General features: G+C 40.5%; 1 protein-coding gene across 3 annotated transcripts in view; it reads right to left on the reverse strand.

Annotated features, from left to right (window-relative positions):
* AKAP13 (A-kinase anchoring protein 13) overlaps positions 1–12,316 on the reverse strand; it is a 250,169-nt gene that overhangs the window by 110,263 nt on the left and 127,590 nt on the right. For all 3 annotated transcript variants that reach the window (XM_073568737.1, XM_073568735.1, XM_073568736.1), the window contains exon 8: positions 8,620–8,690. In XM_073568737.1, the coding sequence (XP_073424838.1) occupies positions 8,620–8,690 (71 nt within the window). The remainder of the gene's footprint in view (positions 1–8,619; positions 8,691–12,316) is intronic.

The raw sequence follows: 12,316 nt of genomic DNA on the forward strand, positions 1-12,316 counted from the left end.
CACTTGAAATAAATCTTGTTAAGTTTAAACTCATAGATTAACACTGAGCACAAAAAAACGGTTAAATAGATAACCACTGCGCCTCCTGATGAGCTACTGAGATGAAACGCGCGTTGGGGCGGTCAGGGCGCTTATATAAGCTAAATCCTATGTAAGTAATGCTCTCATGCTGTAATCTAACTGGCTAAACGGTGGTGGATGTTTTACCCCATGTACTATTGCCCGTGTTGATTTACATGATGTGATAAGCACTTTACTATGCTCTATTTGCACTATTTAGCGGCCCCCAATATTTACTGTCCAGTAGTTTGCTTGTTTGTTTCTATACTGTTTTTAAACATATTACATTAAATAAAAATGATCTTTTTTAATGGGTATATACTCTCTGGTTATCTATTTATTTAACCATTTCTTTCAGCTCCGTGTTAATTTAGTTTGCAGCAGGATAAGAACCTCAAACATACAGTCAAATGTCATTAAAAACTACAGTGTCTTCTGCAAAAAGAACGAAGTCCTGGAAGTCATGATATGGCCCCACAGAGCTAGGAGGATTTGCAGCCTGGTGGTAATTTCTCCAAGATGTTTAGAACAACCTCCCTGCAGAGTTCCTTCAAAAACTGTGTGCCAGTGTACCAGAAGAACTGATAGTGTTTTGAAGCCAAAAGGTGGTCACAGAAAACATTGATATGAATTTCTCTTTTATTCATTCACTTTGCATTTTATTTTTTGATATAAACTAGTAACACTTCTTTCTGAAGGCATTCTCACCCCGCAGCATCGTTCCCATACCTGCTTAAAAGTTGTGCACAGTGCTGGATATGGCACTATACTTTTATTGGAGCCAATATAGAATGATCCAGCAGAGGAAAAAAAATACACTGTCCGTTAAATGGGAATCCTATAGATACATTTGCTGTGTACATCAGGAGCTTTTCCCGTGCATGAGGCAAACACTGTGAATGCACCTAATCTGTTAGCAGGAATTCACCTTTAAAATTATTTATATGCGCATGTAGCTCTACTATAGACCAGTCCAGCAAGTCCTTTGCCTGTCCAGTCCTTTTCCTTCATTACTGATAAATCAGCATTTGAATTGATATGCTAATTAGAATGAAAAGCTATTGTAGATCTGAAACCTCTGTCACTACAGCTCTATTATACACTCCGGCCCGACGCCTCTTGCTGGATGACAATCTTTATGTGGGTGACTTAAGGCAAAGGAGCCATCAGTCAACAGGAGGAGGCAATGCTGGGCAGGGAATAGAGCTGGAGTGACAGAGGCTTTCGATCTACTATCGCCCTTTAGCCTCATGTGCATATCAATTTAAATGATGGTTTCTTAGAAACGGAAGAACAGAGTGGCCATGTAAAAGTATTACTGGACTAGTTTATGGAAGAGCTACATGCGCATATAGTTTGAGGGGTGAAATCCTAATGACAGAGTCCCTTTAAATGTTCTTGTAAAACAATGTGGATATGACATGAGGGCAATCTGTTATAAAACAGAGTTCTCAGGGCTGTTAGTTATCCAATAAAAGGGAACAACGCCTTATTTTAGTGCATTATTTCCAGTCGTTTCACATGTATAAATGCCATTTTCAAACAGACAATACATTGATAGAGAAGCCTAACTACACAGCATAAAATAGCCTACACAAACCACTACCCTGTAAAGGAGAAAAGTGTGGCTGGAAATGACCATCTAGTATGAAAGAAAGGTCCTGAAACTCCCCTTCTGCGTGATGCCATTACACAGTGCACAATGGGACCCTTTCAGGCTGCTGAAGAATACCATTTTCCATTGACACATTTTAAAAGAAATTCAGCCGCCCTCCATACAGGGCTCACTTCCCAAGTAAAGCACCTTGTAAACAGGAAAATATGTTAAAGTTACAGAAAACAAGTTTACAAAACGTTAGGTAACATAAACATACAAGAGTAACATCTCTCTAAAAACACTACAAACAAGGAGAGACAATTATGTAGCGCTCAGAGAAGGTTCCTCCAGTGTATACTGTGTTCTTATTTACTGTTACTAGAGGGAATTCATTCATTTCACTTTTTTTTTCTTTTGCTAAATCTTAGCAGCAGGAAACTTTGTTATTGGAGTTTCAGCAAAGTGCTGTAATGGAGAAACCCCGGGAGAGAAAATCACAGATGAAGGAGAGAATAAAAAAAGTGTAGAGCTTGGAAACCTCAGAGTTTTATATGATCCCGGCACCACAGGATAGATTTTGTGGACAGTCATCAGAAAATGGTGGCTTCACGTATATAAAGTAGAGTTTGTGCTTGTGTGTTTTCTTATGAGATATGTTTTTCCTTCGTTGCCAGAGAACAGAGAACACAAGTTAACACCCTGGTGTTAGTCACCAAAATTACCTCCAACAGGAGGAACCCTTCACTTGCTAGCGAGCATACAGCAGCCCGGGGGTAACGTTCTCAAGCCGAAGGCGAACAAGAGCAATAAATAGGAGCGTTTTAGGCAATTCCGGTTTTATAATGTCTAACAATAACAGGCCAAGAATTTATAAAAGGTATAAACGAGGAAATGGAAATAGGAATAGTGTCAGTATAAGGTAGTGTCTATATGCTGAACAGAAGGGGACATGTGAAAAGTTATAAATACTCCACATGCACCTGATTTAAGATTTCTTTTTTTTTTTTTATAAATCATTACTGTAAGTACACAAAACCTTGCTATATATCTTATTAGGACATCTTCCTCCTCTCCCAAGAACCCGTCGTTCCGATATCCTTGCCTCTCTGTAAATGTTAATAAACTTCTTCAGTCAGTAACAAAAAGTGTGGCCTCAAAAATTCAATAAGTGAAAAACAGGAAGAAGAAAAAAGTTTTGGTTAAATTACAATCTCCTTGCCTATATGTAAGACAGCATTAGTCTTACACACAGGAGGACAGACTGTAGTGTAAGAATGGAGGAAACGTAGTCTCTCCATTAGGCAAGTATCACACTCGCGCTGAGAGAGGGGAAGGAGAGTCGCACGGGTGAGAGCACACCCCACAATTCTCCAGCTCAACATAAGAAAACTAAGGCCTCTTTCACACTTCAGTCTTTTTGTTTCAGTCCTAATTTGTCGTTTGGTGACAAAAACGGATCCAGCAATTTTGCCTTCTGGAGCCATTTTTTTCTCATAGACTTTTATCAGCGATGGATTGTGACTGATGGCAGTCCGTTTCATCCGTCATTTGACGGAACCGCCATAAATTCTTTGTCCGTCGGCCGGAGACAATGGACAAAATAAAGTTTTTTGTGTACGTTGAAAAGTCGGACCGCGACGGATCCAGCGCCGTCCGTCGTTGGTTATAATGGAAGCCTATGGGCGACGGATCCGTCGCTGTCCGTCAAAAGACTGAATCCGTCGCTGGATTCCGTTTTTTCAAACTGAGCATACCCCCACAGCCTTCCTGGCACACAAAAATTCTCTCTCTCTCAAATTCTGTTCCTTAACATTCCTAAAACTGCTGCCTTGAGGGATCCGTCAAAAAAACGGATCCGATGCATCAGTTTTTTTGCAATCTGCACAGGATCTGTTTTTTCAACACTTTGACAGATTGTGACTGATTCTAAAAGACTGAAGTGTGAAAGAGGCCTTAGAGTTGAGTAAAAAGATTGTTTTACCGCTGTCTCTAACATTATGTCCTCCCTCTATCTGAAACTGAACCTTTCAAAAACAGAGCTTGTGTTTCCTCCCTCGACTAACCTACCTACAGTATGCCCTATATTGCCATTTCTGTCTGTGGTTCTACCATTACTCCACAGCAACATGCTGTCTTAGGTCATATTTGATCCAGATCTTGCATTCACTCCTTAAATCTGATCACTCGCTCACTCATATCATCTACACTTCAAAAATATTTCTAGAATTCAAACTTTTCTTACTTTGGACTCTGCAAAAACACTTCTTGCTGCTCCTATTCATTTTTATCTGGACTATTGCAACTTTCTACTAATTGGCCTCCATCTTACTAAACTCTCCCCTGTCCAATCTATCCCGAACACAGTAGCCAGGATCATATTCCTCACCAACCGTTACACTGATGCCTCTACCCTGTGCAAGTTGTTGCACTGGTCACCCATCCGCTGAATTGTACGACGTGGAGGACTATGGGGGGTGCATTATACTATATGGAGGACTATGTGGAGTGTATTATACTATATGGCGGACTGAGTAGTGTATTTTCATATATGGAGGACTATGAGGAATGTATTATACTATATGGAGGACTATAGGGATTATACAATATTGATGACTATGGAGATTACTTGGAGGACTACGGGGTGCACATTATACAATATGGAGGACTGTGGGGTGCATTATACTATGTGGAGGACTATGGGGTGTATTACACTAAACAAACAAAATTTTGCCTATTCATCAAGAGATTGTTGTTCTCAGCAGCACATCACCTGGTGAAAACTGCAGATGTGCTGCTGATAACATGATACTGTATGGGGGCAGATTGATCTACTAGTGATTTTTCTGTTACCATTATTCTTCCTCAGCCAGTGGAAAGAGGCCGGGAAACAAGCGGCAAACAACTTCAATACTGTCGATCACACTCATTTAGCGGCCTGAACTCAGCGCATGTAACTACAACCGAAATGTTTCTGTGTGATGTGCAATATGTTAGCATTTGGGGCCCCATTTTAAACTTTTGCCCTGGGCCTCACTTTTCCTAAAACGGGCCCTACTCAGACCCTTCATGCAATTAATAGCCCTCTGTGTCTGTACTTTTACACATACTGGTTGGTTACCAGTTCATGCAGCATTACATGAACACCCTATTTATCAGTGCAAGCAATTGTTACCATCCACCTTTTGCATTTCTCCAATTCCTCCATAAAACTGGAAGCTTATGAGCAGGGCCCTCACTCCTCTTGGTATCTGTTGACTTGTATGATTATTGTTATGCTGTAATGTCTTTTATTGTATGTACAAGTACTCTCTAAAATGTAAAACACTGCAAAATATGATGGCGCTATAGAAATAAAATTATTATGAAACAGGCTTTCATCTGCAGAAATTTTTCCAAAAATCTGCTGAGTAAATTTATAGAGAAAAACAAAAACAAAACACAAAACAAATATCCTGGAATAAAAAAGTAAAAAAATGTAAAAAAATATATTGCAAAAATTGCATGAAAGTAGTGATAATAGTAATAATAAGGGTATTTAGTTAACATAATTTTATTATTACAAGAGTAGGACTGTCCCACAAGGGTTGCCGTGACGTGGCGGGATGGCTTCTACATTATTTTGATCAAAATTATGTTGACTAAATACCCTTATTATTACTATTATTACTACTTTCATGCAATTTTTGCAATATATTTTTTTACATTTTTTTACTTTTTTATTCCAGGATATTTGTTTTGTGTTTTGTTTTTGTTTTTCTCTGTGTAATGGTCATGTGTTCATATGCAATTACATTTTGCATGCACATTAATTTACTTTTTCTGCTCAGACCCAGTTTCTCTCTTGAGTAAATTTATAGAAAGAAAGAAATGATAGAAAAGACAATAATATACACTGACCGAGCGCATCTCACAAAACTCGTCCTAATATACTGTACATCAGTATCTTCAGACTGGGTTCACATTTGGTGCAGATTTTCCGAACAAAATCTGCAACATTTTACAGTTTAAGAAATGTGGATGAGTTTTAACACATCATTTACTGATGCATTTTTTATGTGTAAAATCTCTGCGGAAATCGGCTTTTGTTGTGTTTTTAAAATCTGCAACATGACGATTTCAATTTCAAAAATGCGACTTTTTGGTGCAGAGTTCACTCATTCATTTTTAAGGAGAGCCCCAATTTGCAGGTAGAAGGAATCAGTCATGAGGTTAAGGGCTCTTTCAGACATCAGTGTGCCCACTACGTGTGGTAACAGTTTTCACACGTATCAGAGACACTTACACACAGAAAATCCATTAATGTGAATGGACCGGTGCATATGTCAGTGTGTTTCCACGGACTGCGAGTTCGTGGACAAAAGACACTGACATGTCTATTTTTTAACAGCAGCATGGGCCGCAAAACGTCCCACACATGTGCACACTACTGACACACGGATGATATCTATGTGTCATCATAGTGGCACGCACCGGCACCTGGGAAGCAGTGGTACTGTTTACTCTGGTCCCCGGCACTGAAGACGGCTCTCATCATTCTCCTCTGCAGCACTAGCAGGGGAGAATGTAGAAAGTTGTATTCAACAGGTAACAGCGAGAGCAGGTGGCAGCTGATGGGACTATTACTCCCATCAGCCTACATCTGCTGCCGCTAGTAATAGTGAGAGCATGCGGCGTCTTATGGGAGTATTCATCAGCCGTCACCTGTGCTATAAATTATAAATATATTAAAATACGGCATGGCTTCCCCTGTATTTTTGATAACCGGCCAGGCAAAACTCACAGCTGGGGGCTGCAACCCTCAGCTGTCAGCGTTAGAAAGACTGGTTATGGAGAATAGCTGGGTCCCCATGGTGAATTTTAAAAAACGGAGTGGGGGTCCCCCCATTTTGACAATCATCCAAGCTAAAACAGACAGCTGGGGGCTGGTATTCTCAGGCTGGTAGGGGGCTATGAATACTGACTCCCCAGTCTAAAAATAGCAGCCCACAGCAGCCAGAAAAGGCACATCAATTAGATGTGCCAATTCTGACGCTTTGCCCGGCTCTTACCACTTGCCCTGTAGTGGTGGCAAGTGGTGTAATATTTGTAGGGTTGATGTCACCTTTCTATTGTCTGGTGACATCAAGCTCATGGGTTAGTAATGGATAGGTGTCTAAAAGAACCCCCATTCATTACTAATAAAACAATTAAATTGTAAATAAAGACACAGCCAGAATAAAGTCCTTTATTTGAAATCAAAACAAAACACACTTAAATTTTTGTTTACAAATAAACACTGTTATACTCATCTAACGCCCATTTCATTAAAGCCAACATCTCTTGTAATAAAGTAAAAATTAAAAAACAACAATATCCCTCAACTGTCTGAAGTTCTGTCTCACGCTGTAATCTATGTCTGGGGATAAATAGTTTTCAAGCCGAAAAGTGCCAAGATGCAACCATACAGGCTGAGAACCACTGATGAATGAGCTGCATGCGAGCACAGCATCAGTGAGCAGCGGTGACCTCATTTTGGTTATGGCGGGACCCTGAGGCTGCGTACCCAACAGAGCTGAACTGCGGTAGCCACAGCACCATGAGAAAAAGTCACCGAGTTGACTGCAGTTCAGCTCAGTGTGTTCACTGCAGATTTTGCCAGTTCTGGACCCAGCCTCAGTGACCCACGGAAAACACGATGAGGTCACCGCTGCTCACTGAAGCTGTGCTTGCAGCAGCTTATTCATGAGTGGTTCTCAGACTGGATGACCGCATCTTGGCCCCATCCAGTTTGAAAACTATTTAGCCACAGACATGGATTACGGCGTGGGACAGAACGTCGGACAGGTGAGGGATAGCGTTGCTTTTTTATTTTATTGCAGGAGTTTTGGCTTCAATGGAATAGGCGTTAGGTGAGTACAGTTGTGCTCAAAAGTTTACAAACCCCGGCAGAATTTTTTCTTTTTTGGCCTTTTTTCAGAGAATATGAATGATAACATCAAAACATTTTCTCCACTCATGGTTAGTGATTGGGTGAAGCCATTTATTGTCAAACTACTGTGTTTTCTCTTTTTAAACCATAATGACAACCCAAAACATCCAAATTACCCTGTTCAAAAGTTTACATACCCTGGTGATTTTGGCCTGATAACATGCACAGAAGTTGACACAAATGGGTTTGAATGGCTACTAAAGGTAACATCCTCACCTGTGACAGCTGCCAGAAAAACTGTTCGGGATGCAAATAAAAACCCACAAATATCATCAACTGAAACACTGGACTCTCTGAAAACTAGCAGTGTGGCTGTTTCAAGATGCACAATAAGGAGGCACTTGAAGAGGACTATGAAAGAGGACTATGGTAGCTTGAATTAGACACTAGCTGTGGCGTTTCGCAGTAGACACACTTAGTCCTCGGCAGTCTTTTCTAGGGATCAGATGCTTCTCCAAGCCCCGCTCTGGATGACTAACAGGTGTACATAGTAAAAGATAGTCTGTCAGTGAAGGAAAAGGCTGGTGGGGATCTGCCAGGTACTAGTCAGATGGGATACATAGCAAAGCCAGCAATGTTACTGTGAAAAGCCACCATATTTCAGAGTAAAACAAACCTGGCAGCAATCACGCAACTAGTGTCAGACTCAGTTTGGGCAGCATGAATCTGACGACAGGTTCCCATTAAACCACTAACCTGACATTGTTTTGTTACTCTGTTTTGTTAAGTTCCATATCAAAAAATGTAATTAAAAACTGAATAAATGCCGATAACGCACAAGCACTTTAGAAGCAGAAGTGCAGCAAATTTCACTTTAGAAATAAGTGTAGAAAATCAGGTCTAAACATCCAACATGTGACCCTACACTACAGGAAGGAAGTGCAGGACTAGACATCTTTAAATAATTCAGGACTAATATCTTCATGAATGGAAGGATGGAGTGTTCCTCTAACACATAACAAATGTTTGCTAATTAGACCAAGACGTAACTTACCACTTTTGTTCTGGGGCTTGACTGTTTGCCAAAATCCACTTCGTCATCTACTTTATTGTCCAGACATTCTGCTGAAACACACAACGAGAAGAATAAATAATAGTAATAAAAAAAATCAGTCTACAAAACACATAGGCCATATGTTAAGGATTCAGTGAAACAGCATTTTCACGATTTGTGGGGTCCGCAAGAGAAAATGATATGGCATGCAGTCTCAGAAAGAACTATGTTCACACGTTCCCTTTTTGCAGCATTTTTTTCTGCAGGCAAAATCTGCTCTCATGGCAGTAAAGTAGCTGCTTACAAAAAGCAGGTTTTGCTGACTTTTTGCGGCGTTTTACAAAAAAAAAAAAAAAAAAGAAAACATGACGCAACTTCCTTAGGTTTTTGAGCCAAAAACGCAGCAAAACTTAATACCTGTGTGTTTGCTGCTTTTTGCACTTACTCATTGCTATCTATAGGTGAAAAAATGCTGCAAAAACGCTGAAAGAAGTGACATGCTGCAGTTTAAGTTTTCCAATTCAGTCAGGAAAAAAAAACAATGCGTGCATGAGATTTCTGAAATCTCAGCTTTTGCTGGTGCTGTAAAAAGCAGCTTAAAATTTGCATTAAAAAAGCAGCAAAAATGCAACATGTGAACATACCCTAACAGTTCACCAGTGATTCTTCATACTCAGCATGACATGCAGTCTGCAGCCTTAAGGGAAAGCGGGGACATCAGAGTGCGGGAGAATCACCAGGAGTGAATACACAGTCCTATAATGCATCTTGCACTTGCTGCTTGTTCACACTACTGAGAAGGTACAAGGCTGGTACAGTCCATAGAAAGAAAGGCGACACAGACAATGCTGCATCACAACCTCTTCAGTGACCACATTGAAACATCCGCCTTACTAAAGAAAGTATCAGAAATGTATTAGGATTTTTATTATAAAAATATATTGTTATTTGTATGCATTTATCCATGTTGGGAGAAAAAGATCAGAAATATTGTTTGTTTTTTTACCCTGATCACTAAAAGATACACAAAGGACTGAAATGCCCATTTTTGTCCATACCAGGTGCAGATACTGCAAAGTCTATACGGAAAATAAAGGAAGCAAATGCGTCCAATATGGAAACCCTCAGGGAAGTGGCTACATATACAAATCTACAATGAAAAACTACTTCTTTACTATCATTAGCTGCTACATATCTGAATACTAATGACAGAAAATGCACAATAGGGAACTTACTACTGCAATTCAGAGAAACTGTTCGCACAAGGAGTCCCTGGTACTACAGATACGTACAGGGCTACATGTGCCGCCATACAGTGCTCTTGGGGAGGAAAAACTGCATATATGGCATCTGATGGATACCAATTTTTTTTTCTGTTTTCAGCATGAATTTCACAGGTCTAAAGAGTTTAGAGAAGGCCGATACATCAACTATGGATATCATTATATGGGTGACCCACAACTTCAAGGGTTTACAGAACTGTACAAAGGGACAGATTGGCTCAACGAGTACAAGAGCCTGCTGGGATGTATTATTAGCACTTAATACAATGAGATGTTCCATAAAAATAAAGTAAAAGACCAATTTTAATTTTTGACAAACTGGCTGTATGGCTCTTCTGATAAACTGGAGAAGTGGGCAGCAACTAACAGAATGGTTTTTAACAGGGAGAAATGCAAAGTACTACATCTGGGCAATAAAAATGAAAAAAGCATATACAGAATGGGAGGAATAGGGCTTAGTGACAGCACATGTGAAAAAGACTTGGGTATACTAATAGATCACAGACTGAATATGAGTCAACAATGTGATGCAGCAGCAAAAAAGGCAAATGCAATTCTAGGATGTATTAACAGAAGCATACAGTCTAGATCACGTGAAGTCATTATTTCCCTCTACTCCTCTTTGGTCAGACCTCATCTGGAATATTGTGTCCAGTTTTGGGCACCACATTTTAAAAAAGACATCAACAAACTGGAGCAAGTTCAGAAAAGAGCGACCAGAATGGTGACCGGTCTGCAAACTCTGTCTTATGAGGAAAGGTTGCAGGATTTGGGATTGTTTAGTTTGCAAAAGAGAAGACTGAGAGGAGACTTAATAGCTGTCTACAAATATCTAAAGGGCTGTCACATTGTAGAAGGATCAACTTTATTCTCATTTGCACAAGGAAAGACTAGAAGCAATGGGATGAAACTGAATGGGAGGAGACACAGATTAGATATTAGAAAAAACTTTTTGACAGTTAGAGTGATCAATGAGTGGAACAGGCTGCCACGAGAAGTGGCGAGTTCTCCTTCAATGGAAGTCTTCAAACAGAGGCTGGACAGGCATCTGACTGGGATGATTTAGCGAATCCTGCTTTGAGCAGGGAGTTGGACCAGATGGCCCAGGAGGTCCCTTCAAACTCTACGATTCTATGATTTCACCAACTTAGGGACAGCTATCCTGATGGGATTCAATCCTAGCCTTGGCAGTAAATATAGGGCTTAGGTGCAGCAGGGACATAAAGTCTTTCACACTGCAAAGCATCTACGGTATTCCAAAATGAAAGCGAAAGTGTTATGCTGGGTTTAGATGGCACGGCACGATCACAGATATTAAAGGACTGTCACCTGGCTACTTGCATATGATCATCAGTTGTTTAATAGCCTGTTTAGGCCGACCATACGCCTATGATAGTTAAAGGGAGTCGCACTGCAGGTTTTTAGACCCCAAACTAACCTGCTCGATATAAAATCCAAGTATATGTCGATGGCGTTCATACCTTTTAGATGTTCGTGCCTCAGCATTACAGAAATCCACTGTCGAAGTGCAGGAGGTTGGACAGCCTTGGAATTCCAGCTCTCTTGTCATGCTCCCTCTTTCCCCACACACCATCGACCTCCTATCAGTGACTGGCAGCTGACACTTTTCTGTGACCTTCTCCATGGCCTGAGATCTTGCCGAATGCTCCATCATTCCCGGGGTTGGCATCTGCATAGTTTGATAGTCCAGCTTTTGAATATTATCAGGAGCTTATTGCACACTGACAATGCGAGATATCAGGAGGCGGAGAAGGTCACAGAGAAGAGTAACATGCCAGTCAATGACTGGAGGCCGGTGACAGGTGGGGAAATTGAGAAAGGTATCGGAGATCTCTACGTGCAGGGTCGCCCCTCCCCTCCTGAACCTGTGGCATATTTGCATGAAAATTAGCTTATGAATTTCTATAAAACAGTCATATACTTGTATAACAAAGGTATGAACGTCGTCAACCTTACAGGTGGTTTACACAGAGAAAGTTCATTTCGGGTCTAAAACCTGCACCCCTTAATGAAGACCTGTCACCAGGTCTAAGGAAGCCAGTTCTTGCTCTTATTTTATTCCTGCTGCGCCCTCAAATATTCTGTTTCTTGTTTCAACTCTGCCATATGGTTCCAGAGAAATGTTCCATTTTTAGTGATAATTTTTTGATCTTTCCCTAGTGTACGATGCTGACAGGATCCTCTGGGGACGGGTCTTTAGACTGCTCAGCATAATCATCCGGTAAGCACCACCCCTTTATAAAGACCATAAAAAAGTACATTAAATAAAAAGGCACATATTTCTGGATCGGTATGTCAGATTTAAAAAACAAAAAAAATCAGACCAATAACTGGCCACTTTTTGACCTGATGATAGGTCCTCTTTAATCCGATCGTTCTGCACACCTAGAATA

This window comes from Dendrobates tinctorius, unplaced genomic scaffold, assembly GCF_039654945.1.
Source record: "Dendrobates tinctorius isolate UK_male_01 unplaced genomic scaffold, ASM3965494v1 ptg000022l, whole genome shotgun sequence".
NCBI lineage: Eukaryota > Metazoa > Chordata > Amphibia > Anura > Dendrobatidae > Dendrobates > Dendrobates tinctorius.